The sequence below is a fragment of the Coccinella septempunctata genome, chromosome 6 (assembly GCF_907165205.1).
Source record: "Coccinella septempunctata chromosome 6, icCocSept1.1, whole genome shotgun sequence".
Lineage (NCBI taxonomy): Eukaryota > Metazoa > Arthropoda > Insecta > Coleoptera > Coccinellidae > Coccinella > Coccinella septempunctata.
In genome coordinates, this window is record NC_058194.1 from 13,062,740 (window position 1) to 13,081,892 (window position 19,153).

At 34.9% G+C, this 19,153-nt stretch overlaps 2 protein-coding genes across 3 annotated transcripts in view; both read left to right on the plus strand.

Moving 5' to 3' along the window:
* The first annotated feature begins 1,320 nt into the window (after positions 1–1,320).
* LOC123315032 (synaptic vesicle glycoprotein 2B-like) lies at positions 1,321–7,824 on the plus strand. Of its 2 annotated transcripts, XM_044900569.1 has the most exons (7): positions 1,327–1,532; positions 1,584–1,745; positions 1,800–1,962; positions 2,086–2,207; positions 2,257–2,498; positions 5,291–5,485; positions 7,658–7,824. In XM_044900569.1, the coding sequence occupies exons 1-7, from the start codon at positions 1,472–1,474 to the stop codon at positions 7,685–7,687; spliced, it is 975 nt and encodes a 324-aa protein (XP_044756504.1). In that variant the 5' UTR covers positions 1,327–1,471; the 3' UTR covers positions 7,688–7,824. The 2 variants fall into 2 exon arrangements, with proteins under 2 accessions (XP_044756505.1, XP_044756504.1); XM_044900570.1 differs by lacking the exon at positions 5,291–5,485 and having other exon boundaries at positions 1,321–1,532.
* Positions 7,825–12,070: 4,246 nt separating this feature from the next.
* LOC123315031 overlaps positions 12,071–19,153 on the plus strand; it is a 37,585-nt gene continuing 30,502 nt past the window's right edge. The window contains exon 1 of the mRNA XM_044900567.1: positions 12,071–12,155. The gene's annotated coding sequence lies outside the window, so the exon portion shown is untranslated. The remainder of the gene's footprint in view (positions 12,156–19,153) is intronic.

Below are 19,153 nucleotides of genomic sequence, written 5' to 3' on the forward strand. Positions count from 1 at the left end.
GACGAACATGAAAACCCTAGCACGACAATGTGCAAGAAGAAATTAACCGATCAAGGGATAAATGGTTTATAGGCAAATGCCCGGAACCAAAAAAAAAGCAGGTTAGGTTTTAGGTTTAGTGGGTCGCGAGCTCGGAAGAGTGAGTAACCCCACAGTGTTCCCTAGAAATGGGTTCCTCTGGGCTAGATATAGAGCCCCGTGTTTTCACGGTCGCAGATTCCCCCTGCTATAAAAAACAGAACTTAAAACAACCAGAATTACTTTCTTGCGAAAATCGTACATAACTTCATTAGATGTACGTTTATGAACATTTGGTACCAGAAGTATTATGCTTTGAAATAATCAGTATTGTAGGAATTTCATTCCTTCGATCAATTTCATGAGATGCTTCCAAACGGCTTCTGATCTTATTTATTCTATTTTCATCAGGGAAAGATTAGATTTTTCTCAAGGTTTTTTTACTCTGCAGATGATGCAGATGAAGTATTTCTGGAGAGAAAACACAATTGAGAAATGTGTTTTCAATTTCTTCTGAGGTGGTTCTCAACCAGGATGAGTTTGGACCACTTCAGAAAAAATTTTCATTTTCGATATGAACGGTAACCTAACCTTTCTTCAGTTCCAAATCAGACTTATGATTCAAACATATTGGAGATTGGTCTGGCCATTCGGATTTGGAGTACAAGGTGGTGGACAATGTTGCCATAACGAGTTTGATGTAGATAGGTAGTGATTGTTTTTAACATAAACGAGTCGGTTGGTCGCAAAGATATTACACACATCATTATGTGTAATATCTTTGGTTGGTCGGCGGGATTCAAGTCAGTAGATAACCATTACCACTACTCAGGTGTTGTGAGATTAAGGATTTTTACGATTCGATTTTCTATATATTGTTGATATTATGTACCTCAGACATTTTCATAACAAATACTTCATACGGAATTTTGGGAAGATTTTTGTTGTTGCGCTGTCTCTTGGTACGTGAGCGTGATCATTTTGCTGGGTGTTATTTTCGAATTTTCAAGCAAATGATGGTTTGAACCATTGATGAAAAATTCGATACCAAATTCCTGGCAGACCTGCCGAAAACACTACAGCTAGCTCACTGAAATTTTCAGGGCTAGTTAAATTTGCAAGTGAACAAAATCCAATCGATGTTTTCAAAATTATAACGCACCTGAAATTTGACCTAAATTAGTTGAGTTCATTACCAGGATGAGCGTCTACTCTCGTTATGAATTTGAACGAACGTAGAAACTCTGACGAGTTTTTCAGTCAGGATGAACACTCGACTTTTTGTTTGATATTGAGTATTCAGCTAGTTTTATACTATTTTCTGTCTAATTGACGTTTACGTACAAATGGTCCGAAGTTGAAATGACATAATACACAGAATTATTTTTAATGTCTTTTCTAGTACAATAATTCAAATTAAATTGTTTAATTTTACCTAAAACGCAGAGTAACTATGGCACGAGTACACACGGATCCCTCTAGAATCACAATGGAGGATATCCTACAAGAAACTGGTACATATTGGCTGAAGTGTACGATTTAGGATAATAATTTCAGTTTTCAAGGTTGGGGACTTTACTACAAGGTTCTGATAGGAGTTGTTTCGGCCTGCAACTTTTGCCAAGCAGTTAGTCTTGTTGCTCTGTCTTTCGCTCTGCCATTAGGAACCTGTGATCCTTTCATAAATGAGGCCACCATTTTGACAGTAGACATGTGCTTTTTCTTCGGTAAGTGCATGTATAGCAGAAAAACCGTTTTCTTCAATCGATAACGTATTTTAGGGAAGGCGATTGGTGGCTTCCTCTTGAATGCCTCATCAGATGTTACTGGAAGATTATGGTTACTACCTAACAGCTTGATGATGATTTTTTGCAGCACATTTTTAGCAGCCTTTTCGCACACTGGATCTACTTTATCTGTGGCGATGTTCATTTTAGGTTCTGGGTGAAGCTTTTACTTTCATAATTAATATAACAAACATGAAACTTCTTCAGGGATACATAGAAATCTAACAATTATTCATTCTTGAACTTGAATCAGATGATGCTGAACACTGATATCTTTTAGGCTCGAGGCAAATACCCATGCCACACGAATCCACCTGGCTGAAATTTTGCCGAAATATACTAGAGGTCGGCATCTTATAACACCTAACTTCTTCTGGACACTGGGATATATGATAGCAACTGGTGAGAATAAAGAACGTATTGAGGATGCTTTTGAGATGAGGTTTTTCAGCATCAGCATGGAAATTGTCTCATCATGCAATTGTGGATCACAGAGGGAGTGATATGAGACTCACCGCTTGGAGGTTGATGTTCGCTGTTGCAGGAGGCTGCAACCTTATAGTGGCTTGTGTAACAGCCCTTGTTCAACCTAGTCCACGATATCGACTATTCAGGAAACAATATGACCTTGCACAATCTACTCTCAAGTTATTTTATGCCATTAATAAGTCCAAATACAGTGAAACGTGGCCTGTGAGTACTGTGTTCGCTGAAATATTGTTGGCCGAAAATCGGAATTTTATGGATATATTCATATATAATTAAATATCTTTTGAACAAAAAGGACAATAAGTGCAATGGAGCAAAATTATGCATACACACAATATCAATTTGTTTATCTGAACTTTTTTCACGGTGATGTAAAAAACGTAAAAGAATTTTATTAACGTGCGATAATTGTTCGTGTACACAGATTTTTTACACACTACCTGTATGTACGATCACAAAATTTCAAGTTCTTTCAACATCTGCAAAGATAAACAGCAGCACCCATATAAATCAAAAATTTTATGGGTATTTCGGGTGTAACCGGACGTATATTATTAAAAAAAAATTGTACATCAGATTGTACTTACGTGCAAAATTTCCTTTTCATTCGAAAGATATTTAGTTGGTTCCTTACTTCATCCCAACCATGTATAAGATCCATAATCTCAATGTTCGTTGAAAAACAAATTGCCAACATGTCTACGCATGCATATATGAGAATCCAGATATGGTAATACTTTGAATATTGAGAATATACTCTTAATATTTATATACAGGGTGTTTTCTAATTGAATGTCAATATTTATGAGGGTGATTTCTGTGGCCATTTCAAGAAAAAAACTTCATATGAACATATGTCCTAAACGTCTTCCCTTTTGAGATACAGGGTGGTAAAATTTACAAAAATGAATCATTTATTATCAATATACAATACCACTTCAAATATTTCAATGAAATTTGTCATACATGCATACTATGAATCAAGAGGCATTTTTTAATGTATGACTTTTTCCTTAATTGCTACCAGTGGCGTTCATACGTAATTTGACCTACCTATTTTTGCAGACATTGATGGTACGCCACAGATTTTTAATGAAATGCGAATTATTTTTGAAATTCCCAATCATTCCTTACCAAAATTGATCACCTGACTTTTTTTAATCCGATTCACGGTTTCAGCTGTCAGTGGCGTGCCACTGACTGTCTAAAGAATACCACCCTGTATCTCAAAACCTAAGACGTTTAGGATATATGTTCATATTAAGTTTTCTTCTTGAAGGGGCTCAAAAATCACCCCCATAAATATTTCTTCATAAACTTTTCAGGGTTTTCACTCCCAATCTCTGAAACAAAATCAATTAAAAATGAAATCAACGATTTGCTCCTGCGTAAATTAGTGCAAGAATTTACGCAGGAGCAAATCGTTGATTTCATTTTTAATTGATTTTGTTTCAGAGATTGGGAGTGAAAACCCTAAAAAGTTTATGAAGAAATGCAGAATCCTCCCAGAATAAATTTCAATCGATACCCCATAAATATTGACATTCAATTAAGAAACACCCTGTATAAATGAATAGTTGGGGAAAAGTTTAGCTGGTGATTCCTTGTCAAAAAATATTTAGATCCAGAAAATTTTTTTTTGAACAGCCCCTGTTTAGAAACAGCTCCTTAGAGATTACGCCTGAAAATCAGTTTTAAATTTTTTCCTTAGAAATCAGAGACCTGACAAAAATGAAATTTCCATCTTTGGGATCTATTTTGATGGTGTTCTCCTGTTGCGAGTGCTAGAAAAATCCATCCTAAAATTAGTTACGCAAGAAACTTTTTCGCCTCATAATATTATTAGTAGATACCTCTGAAAAAATTGATTTTTGATGAATATTGACATATTTTTGCTAAAAGTAGATTAAGGTTGTTGTTTCTTGCTATAAGTGAAGGTTTTTGAACAAACATATTACAACAGAAGATTTCGGAGATCAAACGAAATACTTTTATCCTTCATCATATTTTTCGATTCGGCTCTGTTAAAAAGATACAGGCTGTTGAAAATTCATAAAAAATGTAATTTTCAGTTATATCATTGAGTATTAAACCCGTCATTTAATACTCAATGGTTATATCTCAAAATCGATTTTATGGAATGATTTTCAGAATAATAACATTGATGTGATGAATTTTTTTCAATACAGAATTCCACTTACATCTTCCTGTTTCTTTATTATGACCAGTACATGCCATGAAAATAAAAAATTACAGGAATTCAAAACACCCCCTTAGTAAATTGAACGTTGACCAATGAATTTTTTTTTCATTTCGAAAATAAAATTGCTCCTCTGTCTAATGCGTAGTTTTCGAGTAATTTAATATTCGAAAATAATAAATTTCTGTAAGATTCTAAAAATTGGGTACTTTGGTTGAATGCAACTCTGTTCGAGAGATCCGAAGAATAACCATGAAACTTAACACATTAGAGATGTATTGTAATAATAACTTTCATTTCATTGAATATACAGTGATGTCAAATAATTCAGGAAAAAATATAATAAATAGAAAAAGACTAGATGAAAATTCTAGCCTTACCAAACCTCACCTTAAGAAATAACACATTACCGATGTATTGTGCAAGTTGGATACAACTCTTTTGGCAAAATTAACATGTAGCCAACCTTTTTTGATGAGGGCCTTTCAGTGTGCTTCTTTTCGAAGTTCACAACAGTAACAGTAGGTAATATTTCGATTCTGAAATTTTTTTTTGCGGGTATTCAGATATTTTTTATTATTGTGTAAGAAAAACTAATCTAATGAATTCTGTTGATGTAGCCCCTTTGCCGATATTCTTAGGTAATAAACTCGAAACTTGTCTCACTATTTTCTTAACAACTAATTCATATTTCTTGCTCTGATAAAAACAATTTTTTTTCGTGCTTATCTTGTCATAAGTCATTGGATAACGTTAATTTCCCCACAGAAAAAAATAATCAACTTTTGATTTACAGCACAGAGTGGAAGACCTCACCAACATTATTTCGGATTTCCAAATAAACACTGAGCCTCAGCCACTGAATTGTGGCGAACAGATCCGTCTGTTGTTACGTCGCACTTTTAAGACTGTTTGTTTATTGTTCAAGAGAAGGTTCATATCGACCACCGTCACGTTGATAATAATGAGGATTTTACTTTTCAGCGGGCAAGTATGAAATATCGAAATATTCTTATTATTATAGCTGTAATACAAAAAAAGAAGAAGGAAACAAAATTTTCTTCATTCAGTATTGATTTATGAACAAAAGAAAAGTCTAACAGAGAAAACCTGTTCCCTCACATTTTTTCTCGATATAAATCATATTGATTTTTAAAGAGTTCACAGACACGACACTGACAACATCACATGGCAAACAAAGAATTCCAATGGTTGAACACACGATTAGAAAAACAAATTGTTACGACACTGAGTGTGAAACTGCTCTTTAGATAGTTCAAAGGAATGTCCTCGAAGTCTATGTTGGTTATTTAAATGAAAAATTTGAGAACGATCTATGCCAAACTTATTTTTCAGATGTCGGACATCTTATTTAGTTCAGTCGATCCTATTATGACTTGCGACGACCATCAAAGAGGAATTAACCGCGTTTCCGATATCTGAACCGATTCGAGTCATCTCGAATCACCGATAGTATCATTTTTTAAGAAACCTCTTCATAAGCGCTAACTAGTTAGGATAGTTTCATTTATTACATCTACGAGTACATATTTATCGCAACAAAATGCTTGAAAGCCTGAACTGTTATTGATGATTTGGTCAGGGATAGATTTCTACCTACTGAGACAACTTGACAACTAAGGCTGCTAGACTGTTCTCCACAGGAAATGTCTTTTATAAATAGAGGAAGAATATATGTCTCAGCTTTGTTATTGGTGAAACTATTCATGGGTAAGCAAAAATTGTCTGCTCGATTAGTTTCGGCAAGTCACAGTCATCATTTCCAAGTACGCAACAAGACAACTTCAATGAGGGAAAATTGTAAACAATGAAAATTGAAATGAATGAATAAACAAGGAAAGAAATTGATGAAACTCACAACACAGCACTCCCGTATTAGTTCCTAAATGTTACTATATAAAATGTCAAGAAAATAACAACAATGAATCAAACAATATATATATATATTCTTTTGAATGTCAGCAATACATTTTTAGTTATCAAACAATATAGCATATGTATGTGTTTTAGCAAAGGTTAGTGTAACGGGGTACCATACAATTTAGAGTATGATACAAGAGCTTAGGGAAAAACCTCAGTAAAAAAACCCTGTCTCCCCGTGAGAAGTGTAGTGATGACAAATTTGTTTACAGAATAAGCTTTAAATACTGAAGGGCTTCCTTTCCATGGACATAAAAATTTTTTTATCCTCTTTCCATTTCGAAATAATATCTGAAACAAAGAAACAGAGCAGAAAACGAGAAAAAAGGCGAATAATAAAGCCTTCATCCAAACTTATTTCAAGACTTGATGATGACTGAAGAAAAAAATAAATAATCATAGGTACATAACTTGTTTTTCAATTGCATTGGGAGGGATATCATCTCTGCGTTAAAAATCTTCTGCTGATCTTGGTGGAGGATCACCCTCGTCGTTAGAAATGCCTTCAGTACTCAAATTAATAATAGCCAAATCTTGCTTTTGACTGGGAGGGCCTTTCGACCAGGTCCAGTCTTCCAAGTGATGATTCTTCTATTCTTCAGTTGTTCGAGGAACGCTACAGGACCCTTATATTGGGGAATCATCTCCCATAGATATACCAGTGGTTATTCAGTAGAAAATTGAAAAAACGGGGAAGAAATTCAAAAAACTTCTGACAATAAAAATACACTATATGCAGGGGAACACTTTATGCCACATTATTTATACTTTCCCAAAACGTTAGTAGATGAAATCAACACGGGTAAACAATCATAAAAAAAATCCACCACTAGAAAAGATGGAAAACAGACAGTGTCGGAGTTTACAAGAATCTGATTAATTTTTTTTTTTAATCTAATTAACATCGCAAGCTATAGTACAAGTTTGTCATAGATCATCATCATCTAACTTCTGCGTTCATTGTTCGACTCATACCCCTCTACTCGATTTTCGTATATTGGAGGCGAGAAACTCTCTCCGGGTAAATGAGCCTTTATGGTGTCTTTGCTGAAGAGTCAAAATGAAGGCATCGAAAAGACGTATATTTGAAAATTTCTAAATAGGTATATACCCATTTTTGAAAAATTAATATATTATCTTGTTTGATCTCAAGTTGATATTCTTTTCAATTGGTACTGTAATCTCTTATTTCAAAACTTATTATTTTTTTTTTTTTTTTCAGAATTGTGCCTGTGCATTTGATGCTCAGTAAGGCACTTCTGGTTCGAAATGGAACCTGTGAGGTAATTGGCCATGAACTCTTGCACCTCTTTCCACCAATAGGTCAGAAATGTATTCTTGAAGTTGACTTGATGCTGTTCATCATTTTCATTTCACTGACTTTGAATATCCTCGTCGGTCAAATTATTGTGTTCATAACAGTGGACCGAATTGGAAGAATATTTACATTGGGTATGCATATTGACTTATTGACATCTATCATATTAATGTCATATTTGTTTTCAACAATATTTGGATAGATATTTCACGTAGAATATGGGACACAAGATATATCGCCAAATAGCTGGTTTCCGCTTTCTTCAAATATTGGATTGATGTGGGATGTAGAGGAAACTTGATGAAAATCCATAAAATGGATCGGATTGGATTGGACTTTCATCAAGTATCTCCCACATCAATCATCAATCCAATAGACAAATCGATTCTGTTAATGGGGAATATTCCTTCTGACTGAAATGATGTATTTTTTATGGAATATCTTTGAAACGTCACATTTTGAAATAACCATTTCAACCGTTTCCCAAAAAAAATTATTTTAAGTACTTAAAAACGAAAAATAAAAATGGGTATTTAAAATTTAAAGCTTTTCGTTTCTATTGCACAACATCGACTGAAATATGCGTTTATAATAAAGGACAACAAATTCACTATCTTGATGAGATAGACCAAAATGGCTGTCTATGAAGTCTGCGACTAAGAAGGTCGTAAAATTTTATGGGACTTTTATGGCCGGTTGCTGTTGAGACTCGCCAGTAAGTACAGGCATGATGGGTGAATCAACAGCTGTTATTTTATGAAGAAGTCATTGTTCTTTTTATTTTCTAGTAGGCGGTGTTGACAAATCGTAAACTAGAATCGAAGCGATTGAAATTTTAAAACCTCATATTTGAAGAATGATTTTGAATAGTTTCCGCGGTGCATTTGAAAAATTCATGAATGAAACTCATAATTATTCAGTTTAAACTCACATATGCTGTGATAACCCAAATTGAGGAGAATTACCCATTTTCAAGTAGAAATTGGAAGAAACGTATTCAAATAATCATCAGAAAAAATAACAGTGACACATAACCTAAACTAAAGTGAAGGCAGTTCATTCCCGCACCGCCTTTTATTTTATCAGATTGATTCTCCTGGCGATCGCAACGATCCCTATTTTCCCCGGTTTTAGAGACACATTTTTAATACGGCGGGCTATCGTTCTCCTTTCTACTCCTTATAATGTAAACTAAACATATACACATAAACACACAAGCGGCATTGGTAAAAAACGTATGAATATAAGACAGTTCAATATTTGAGTGCATGGCTATACTTGTTGCGTTGTTTCCATCTGCAGCATTACTTCAAGTGGAAAAAAGAGCCATTGTCTAAAAAGCCAACATTGCATACGGCAATGCTGGCACGTTAATGTTTAATCAGAAGTAGCCAAGAGTGAAAGGAAATCAAGCATTGATAACCATTGCAAATCCTTATCAGGATCTGGAGTGTTGAAGTTGCAGCAAAGATGCAACAAAAAAGGAATCTATAAATTTCTTGGAGCATGTAACCGACGTTCTCAGAAGTTTGGGTAAAGAGACAGAAGTGGTGGAAACTGTGATAATTCTGAAACTCCAATACCTCGGACCTATAATGAGAAATGTATTTGTTGCGGATCATTTTGGAGAGAAAAGTGATGAGGTTTAAGACGAAGACAGATTTCATAGCTTAAACAGGGAAACAACCATCGATGTCAATTTTTCTTTCAGCTGAGGAAAACGCGTTTTCAACTTCAAAATCCGTTCATATTATTCGAAATATGACAAATTAAATATTATTGTTCTCGGAATGATCATTATTGATATTATTATACATAAAAAGAGTGCATCACATGAAATGACTAACTCATTTTCGGATAAATATTGACATTGATGGTTTTTTCCCTGTACTCTTCAGTTGAAAAATCTGAGAACCTGTTGTGATGTGAACACTCTTGAGCTTTTCCGAGCTGAAATCAATTAGTTTAAACTAGCATGTATGATAGCCAACATTCGGAACGGGCAGGAATTTAAAGAAGAAGAAATTCTCACTAAAGCATTACTCAGAGAAAACCCTCAGAGGACTTGAGATGAGTTGAGATGAAATGAAAGTAAAAAAAAGGTATAAATCATCAGGTTATGCCACAGCATTGCTCAGTCTCAGATAACTTCATCCAATAAGCACAGCCTTAGACCGGCGTTTGTTCTCCTGCAAGGTATTTCAAGCAATTTTGAATGTCTCAACAGTATGCTCGGAATGTTGAATCGGATTTTAGAATTTTGCGTTAGCCCATTCATTATATTGAAGTTCATAACCAAAGATTATAGAGTTAACTCTATAATCTTTGATCATAACCATATCCGAAACCACTATGCTGTTCTGTACTGTGAGAATTCCATGATTTCCAATCAAAGGAGTTCCCAATGGGGGTTCTGGACCTGTCCGGAAGAAACTGGAGAAATCTCCTCTGATCTCTCTCTATCCCAATATGAACCCGAAATTACGGATTTTAGATGACTGATGCAAAGCAGAGACTAATGTGAACGTACGCAAAATAAACATCAAGAGGCCCCTAACCTCACGAAATTTAACGCAGGTTCTCTTTATGAAACAGATAAATTTGTTACAGTCGTATACAGTTTTTGCAATCTGCGTTTTAATGGTAGCTTTGAGTCCGTCAATACTACCAAAGCTTCCAACTCAGAAATATGTGGATTCCAGTTTTGAGATTGGGAGGAAAAATTATAATAATATTGGAGGAGTTCTCGAAATTTTCAAGTTCATTTCATGTAGATGTCGAACAAATTACTTTTGTTTTTCCTAAATTACCAAATGTATCAAATAGAATGTTTTTTGTAATTGTACGGTGAAAAATTTCGAAGAAAATATGTATAACAAAGTAACATAACGTCTCAAAGAAAAGAGTAACAATTAGGAAGCTATGTTTGAATCCGCCACTACAACCATCTAGTATAGCTCCCGACGTTACAGACGTGACTAAAATGGACCAATATTCTTGAGATTTATACTTCCTGCAGCAGAAATAGCACCAATAACACGCTTAGATTTGTAATTATATTCTCAGTTTCACAAACTGAATTTCTAATTTCAATTTCCAACGAGATTAATTACAATTCCTCATGAACATAGAATCCCATTAATTTTTTTTTCAGTTGTTGGCTTGGTAACTTGTTCGATGTGTGCCTACTGCATAGCTTACTGGGAAATGCAATTGAGCTATTGGATACCGGGTGGATTTTATGTGAAATGCCTGCTTTGCTCCATTTTCTTAATTGGTTATTCTGTCACTCAGCATGTATTGGATATATTTGAGATTGAAGCATATCCCACCGCATCGAGGTGAGATGCAACAAATTGAATTAAAAAATTGTTTTTCATATTTTAACACAACCTAATATCTCCAATTCACGATTAGGAGTTGTAAAACTATCAGTATTGAGCAGTTTGACAAAGTACTCTTGTTTCCGTTTTGATCAGGAATTTTTCCAATATATCATTCTCGTCCGTCGACATCAAAGACAAGAAATGTCTGCCATGGTTAGAAATTTTTATTTATTGGAATTCTGGATTAGGAGGTGTCTCGGAAAAATTGTTAAACTTGATGCACTTATGAATACAAAAATATAGCTTGTGTTCTGCCAGTAGAATATTATTTCCTTAGTCACCAAATAATTCTATTTGCAAAAATCTCATTACAAATAGTTATAGGTATATGGATTATTTTCTCGATATTTTCAAAATGCTTATCGAAATGCATTGAAACTAGTATAGTACCAATACGGATCCAAATGCATTTTTTTGTCCCGCTTCAGCTCTTCCTTTCTATATTTTACTATTGTACAGAAAAATCCAGATATGCCTATGGTACTCATATTTCCATACATGAAATCATTATTATCTCATTTGAAAACTTGAGACTGAGAAAGAATCACGAAAAAAAATTTTTTCAAGATATTCTGAAGACCACACCTACTTTGTTTCATAGAAATTTATTATTCTCCTTATTCCGTCAATAATGTAAATATACAAATTTTGTTTTTCTGCATTAAATCAATTTTCGGGTGACGATTTTTCAGAAGAGAAAACATTTACAACAGCTTTATAAAAGAGGTTAGTTGTTGTGCTCGGCACCGCTCTGGAAATTCCATAGATTTTCATGAAAATTTCGACAAAACGCCTACAGAAACGAATACCAAAGGAAACAAGTCTATCATTATGTTCGAATTGTCTCTCTTTGCTGATAAGTCGATAATCATCGTTAATATGGAATTATTCTTATTTCAGAGGAGCTGCAGCAGGCGTTATCAATTTCTACCCAAATTTCATATTTTGTGTTGTTTGTACTCTGTGGTATATGCCTTGCCAGTTAACCTACATAGCTCTCGGATTAACAATATCAGGTTTGTAATATTTACTTTATTTATAAAAATCACAGATCACAGACTTATATAAGAGAATATAAAGTAATACATAGTTGGAATATTGTAATAGTTATTGGCATACATCTTCCTTTGCGCAGATAAACAAATGATCATAATAGGTCAAGTTATTCACACTTTGCTTAATTATGAGCGATCTTCTTCCTACAGAAATGTTGTATCCCAGTGTACATAAACCGTGACCCACCCATTTTTTCGGAAATGAACAAAATTATAGTCCATTCAAGAATGAGTGACATCTTGGGTGGCTATGGAAAATCGAATTTAAGTTGGTAATAGCTCATAAGTTGAGATTTTGTTTTGCGAAATTCAGGTTGGTATTGTGATCTATAGTCCTATTATCTATGAATCTATGCACTGACCGACGATAATTTGAATTTTGTACTGCTATTTATGTTCTTAATTTAATCGTACAAATTGAAAACATAAGTGTTTCAATTTTGAATGCTGATTAATATGCTCTGGATTCGAATATTTCCTTTTTCCAAATACTAAATACTTGTTTAGGTTATATTTGTATATTCCTGTTCTGTGAGTGAAACTACAGAAATGATTGAAGATATTTTGTGATCAGATATTAAGCTGCGTCTGGACTTTCAAGACCTACTGGGATGTCAATCATTCTTGAATCGACTATATTTTTGCATTCGTTAGTAACTCCTTGTAACATCAAAATTTTCATTTGTAGTTGAAGGATAGTGGTAGAAAACCACCGCATTCCTCCAGGAGCCAACTTCACGTCACGGGCCTCCACTTATCTATTGATTTTTTCGACAAATATAATATAATTTTACAGACCATTATTAGTAACTTTTTGCTACACAAAAATTTTCGTTTGCAACCAAACCAAAATGTAAAGTTACCTATAGCAACCATATTTTCGCAAATTCTATATTTTTCTTCCAATAGTATTCCTAGTTCTTCGTGAGTAACTATTTGTAATATAAAAAAAAATTGTTTGTATCCTTACCTAAATATATGGATAGAGCAAGAAACAATACTGATAACTGCTTCAATGAATGTTTTCAAGAAAAACGCTGCGACAGGTCAATTTGAATCGTAAAGTCGATACCCGTGAAGATAGCACCAATCGGAATGCGTTGTTTCTCTGCCACTATCCTTGGGGTACCAACAAGGATTTCAAATAGGTACTAACAGATGCAAAAAAGTTCTTCATTTTCGAAAAAGTGGGTGCTAAGTTCACGGAATCATGGGTAGGTTCATGACGAAGATCTGCTTAAATCTACGGAAGATGGTCTGAATACTCTAAATTGAGTTATCTTGAAGGCTTGATATCCAGACTAGTTCGAAGGCTGAATTTAATGGCAACAAATTGATTTCGTTTAATTGAGAATAGAAGGCATAGCTGATTCTGTTACATGTGAATAGTAGTTGTGATTTTTCGAGTAGAAGTACATTTATCTGGTTTAAGCATGTTCAACAGTATTTTTTACACCATCTTGTTTTCAATTTCTCATCAAAGGGTTAGGTACATGCACCACCACTCCCGAACAAACCCAAGTAAGAAAAGCGTTGCTTCTATAGCAATGTCACCCCAACGACCGGTTTTACAATCGAATTACGGTTAGGCTACCATTCGGGTTAACAACACTCGATGGTTAACTTACAGGTTACAGCCTTGAGTGTTCATTAATATCAATGCTTTTACCTTGCTTTTCAAAATAATTTTATTATGAAGGGTTTCGTAACCCTAGGTTTGATTTATGTTTTCTAATGTTGCTAGAAATAAATAAGTGATTTTACCTAGTAGTAGGTTATTTGATTACTTTCTCTGTGGAAGAAGTGACATTTGTCTGAATGCGTTAATATAAACGAAAATGAGTCAAAGACTGACGCTTATCAAAGGCAGCCACAGTTTGGAAGTGAAAATGGAAGTTTTATATCCATTTCATAAACAAAAAGTACATAATTTGCACCCAGGAGATCACATTCACAGACTCGTCTTTTGTCAATGGCTTCTTCAGCAGCATGAACATAATGAAAGTTTCTTGAAAGAGACGCTTTGGTCGAACGAAGTTACTTTTACTCGAAGATGGTCTCTAAAATGTCCTCAAGAAGAATCAAGGAGGGAACAAAGATTCTCCATTAATGTATGGGGACGAGTCTTTAACGAAAAATTACTACCAATCCAAGTCCTGCCAGTTCATTTGAATTCCGATGCGTACTTGCAGTGTTTGGAAAACAATCTCGATAATTTGCTAAAAGATTTTCCTGTGGACTTCGTATATAGTATGTGGTATCAGCACGATGGAGCACCACCGCATGTTGGACCAAATGTTGTCGCCTGATTAAACCAAAATTTTATGGTAGATGGATTGGTCGGCTTGGTCAGGTGCTATGGCCAGCGAGATCACCTGATTTGAATCCTTTGAGTTTTTTTTTGTGGGGACATTTGAAACAACCAGTTCACACAGTGGAAGTTAATGATAGAGAACAATTAATGGAACCAATCATTAATGCAGTCAAATCCACTCAGAATAGGCAAAGCATGTAATTAGTGTACAATTCCCTTATTCTGCGTTGCCAAGCATGTTTCGATGCTAATGGTAGCGTTTTCGAACATTTGATTTAATTTTCTCCGTTTTTTTTTATCAGATATTAAAGTTTAAATTGATGACATGTAGAAATTTTGAACACATATATCTCGGAAACAAGGCAATATAAAAAAAAAATATTTCACTTTTTTTATCAAAAATAGCAGCCTGTATACGTTCCTCAATTTTTCGCCTCGAGTTCTGAATCACCCTGTATAACATGTACAGTTGCATCGGAAAACTATAGATATTCAACGTAAAATAAAATTCTTTCGTTTCTCAAATTTCGCTATTCGATAATATCTAATGCTTGTACAAGAAACATAGAAACTATTCCTTCAGTTCGAGACAGTTTTGGAACCACTCTACGGAAAAACTTACTTCTCTGTTTGATGAGCGATCGAATGCTTATTTATTTCAAATACTGAAAACGCATCATTTCGACAGTTCGGATCTTTCGAAAAAGATCATAATCGTCGTAGAGTTCGGCGACGCCTATATGCGTCTAGGTATATCAAGATACTATATGTCCGTTTAAACAAAATAACGATTTTGGAATCACCAATACAATTCTCTGCAACACCAAACTTTATTTTTGAATCGTTAATCGTCTCCTTCCTTATTTTTCAGCAATGGCTAAGCAACTATTTCAAAAAGTCGGAAAATTCACATCGATTAACGTCAATGTTTTCCAGTCCTACTGAACCTAAATTTTGTCATCGATCAGAAATTATTCACCATTAAAATTCAGAACAGAAAATTAAATTATCAAACTTCCTTATACTCAAAGTTTGACCTTCTATTAAAAATTAACCGCACAGCTGCTAAGGAATATTATGATTTGTGAAGTCGTTTGTCAAACATTACATTCTATATCACAAGTAATGAACGAACCCCGTTATATTATACATATTACTCTTCCTTCACGAATGACTGTTATTCACTTATCGAGAAAATTGCCCCAGATAATATCTGACACGTTCTATTTTTCAGCTGCTGTTATGGTCACTTACTTTCTGCCTGAAATGAAAAGAAGACCAATGGTTGAATGAGAGATTTCACGATATCACGTATTGCAATTTCGTTGCTACCACGACGACATTGAATTAAAAATTATCACATTTTCAAGTTGTTTCCATCTAGTTTCTAGAGATTTGAACGGATGTTTATATTCATGTTCAGCACAACAAGTGAATCTCGCCAGATTTTAGAATGATGTAAATAATTTTCCCTCACTCCGTCCCCCTACATCAAAATTCGATTTCATAGTATAAATCATCGCGGATATTTCATTTACAGTTCTGTCCAACGTAAACATTCGGGAAAATTTATCGTTTTTAAATGAATCGTACTGACAAGTAATCAAAACATGGAAAATACGAGGATTTTCGTCATCTCACAAAATTCCTTCACCCACTGATTGGATCAAAGTTATTTTCCCCATATAACGAACAGCCAATAACAAGATTCAGTTCGATATATTCGAACATCAAAACTACTATTTTTGTTACGGGATAAAATAAACATTTTTTGAATATAATGCAGATGGCTAGCGAAAATAGGTCATCAACGAATTTCATCAGACCAACACGCTCTCTGGAACATGGAGATGAAAACATGAGTGTCCACTAAAATATGGTGTAATGCGAAATCGAAACATTTCTAAAGATTTCATGTTTACGTGTTCTGGGAATTGCCCGCATTTCGTGAGAGAAAATATTGTTTGATCGAATATACGCATCAAGATGAGATGGATGTGTTGATAGAATTCCTTAGATCAGATAGTTCGATTTCATCATCATAAAGTGATATTGGGGGGATTTCGATGAGAGTGGGAATAATTTTCAATGACAATTCCTAAACTTTATCGCAAGTAGAATAGTTTTCATGTTCTTTTCATGTTTTGTGAAATACGAAAAAAAAAATCATCCATCTTCATATTTCTGTACATTCTGCGCAGTCCATATTCCAGCCCTATAATGTTGGGATGGGATGGGAAACCACCGTTTCTCCATCTGCCCATGTAAGTCCATAGATTTGCAAAAAAAAAATTTTTTCGTGCGGCACCCGGAAAAATATTCTGAATGTTATAGATTGTTTCTCCTAGATAACGCTAGTTTTGACTAGTCAGCCATTTCACTCACAGAATCATAAAAATCCAGACTATATATAACCCTCCCAACCAATTACGCAGCAATGAACATCGAACCTATCTCAAGCAGACTGCAAAATCTGAACAAGAAATGTTACAGTAGACTTCGAAATATGGAAGATATATAGCATCTCTATAATGATGAGGTGATCGAAAAGGAAATTTTTCACGGCTACACTAATATAAGAATTGAGAAGAGCTGACAATACAAACGCTTGAAACTTTGAACTGTCCTGCAATCACTTTTTATATACAATAGAAGTTTATTTATGTTTTTTCAGTAAAATAAGAGTTATATTAATTGTAATGAGCTGAAGGACCTAAGATCTTGACTTATTCGGTCAATAAAGACATTTTCTCCCTCCCTGTCTCTCCAAAATAAAAAGTTTTGAGAATGAAGAAGTCGGCATCCCCAAATACAAATTTCAAAACCAAAAATCATAGTCCTTCCATCGGTGGTTCATGTTTGTGCACAGAATATTTTTAATCGTCTAGATGATATTCGCAAGAGAATAGAGAATTGATTTTCTATCGAAACCCTTCATAAGAAAAAATGTTCATAAAAATTTTGTGGCGGTATTAATTGTTTGTCCATCGAAGATCCACGTTTGAAAATTTGCATTCATTCATGCTTTTTTCAAAAATAAAAATCGGATCTGAATTCTAGTAGAGTAACGGCCGGTTTCATAATCAAACCTAAAGCCTCTTTAACTTTAAAGCTTCCTTTAACCCTACTAAAAATGACAGTAAAGGAAGCTTTAAGCTTAAAGTGACTTTAAATCTGATTATGAAACCGGACGTAAACTAGATAACTACACTGCGCAAAAAAATTAACGCACATTCTAAAAATCTCAAATTTAATGAAAGTTTACTCTACATTGACTTTATAACTTATTTTTTATGTTCTCTCGGGAAGGTTTTGAACCAAACAAGACACATTAAATGGAAGAAAAATTCAGGATTTCACCGAATCTTATGTGAAAGAAGAGAAATGAACAATTTTCAAAATACTGACATGCTGATAAGTGATTTAATACTTGGTATTTCCACCCCTTGCGTAAATTACAGCTCGGCAACGACAGTTCATATTCAAAATGACTGATCTTAAAATGTTCTGATCTAATCCTTCCCAGATTTCTCCGAGTTGGATTCCTAAGTCATTAAGAGTAGCTGGATGATTTTCTGAAGTTCTCAGCCTTCTATTGAGGTTGTCCCAAACCTGCTCAATCGGATTGAGATCTGGACTTCTTGCTGGCCATTCCATTCGAGAGACTTCAACCTCTTCAAGGTACTCCTGAACGATGCGCGCACGATGGGGTCTGGCATTATCGTCCATAAAAATGAAATTTTCACCAATGTATGGGGCAAATGGCACTACATGCTCTTCAAGAATGTTCCTTATATACTTATCAGCATTCATAGCTCCATTATCAACGACTACTAGGTCAGTGTGAGCAGTCAAAGATATTCCACCCCATACCATAATCGATCCTCCCCCGAAATCAGTAGTATTCAGGAAATTGCACTGAGCATATCTTTCATGTGGACGTCTGTATACAGGGGAACGTCGATCACAATGGTAGAGGCAGAATCTAGACTCATCCGTGAAGAGAACTCTTTCCAATCGGCCTCTTCCCAATGGATATGCTCTCTCGCAAAATCCAAACGCGCCCTTCGATGGGCTGGGGTAAGAGCTGGGCCTCTTGCCGCGACACGAGGCCTTTAATCATATTCTCTGAGACGATTTCTTATTGTCTGAGTGCTAATTTGCACCTCATGAGTTTGCTCAAGCTGAATTTGAAGGAGGCGAGCGGTTGCAAACCGTTGTCTCAACGAAGAAACTCTCAAGTAACGTTCTTGAATGGCAGTTGTTACCCGTGATCTACCCTGTCCTGGTCTTCGGACATTCATACCTGTCTCCCTGAATCGCTGCAACATTCTGGACACACTTGTATGGGAAACTCCAAACCTTTCTGCAATTCTTGTGTATGTCCACCCTTCTTCTCGCAAAACTACCGCTTGGGCACATTCCTCTTGGTTCAAATTGCGTGTTTCGCGTAGCATAGCGATCGAGTGTAGAAAATCAAACGAAAGAAAAACTATTGATCACTAGAATTGAACGAGAACAACTGATTTTAGAATGGAGCCAATACATTCAAAATCTGATAATATCATCTTTTTTTATTCCTGCTGGGAAAAAACATCTGTATTGAAGAAAACCGTTGAAAGTGGATAACATATGCATGCATAAT

Excerpts from the sequence above, each read along its gene's own strand:
- LOC123315032 (XM_044900569.1), top strand. The coding sequence starts at position 1,472 with ATGGCACGAGTACACACGGATCCCTCTAGAATCACAATGGAGGATATC. Across the intron at positions 1,533-1,583 it reads GGATATCCTACAAGAAACTG|GTTGGGGACTTTACTACAAG; the intron begins GTACATATTGGC and ends TCAGTTTTCAAG. Across the intron at positions 1,963-2,085 it reads ATGTTCATTTTAGGTTCTGG|GCTCGAGGCAAATACCCATG; the intron begins GTGAAGCTTTTA and ends GATATCTTTTAG.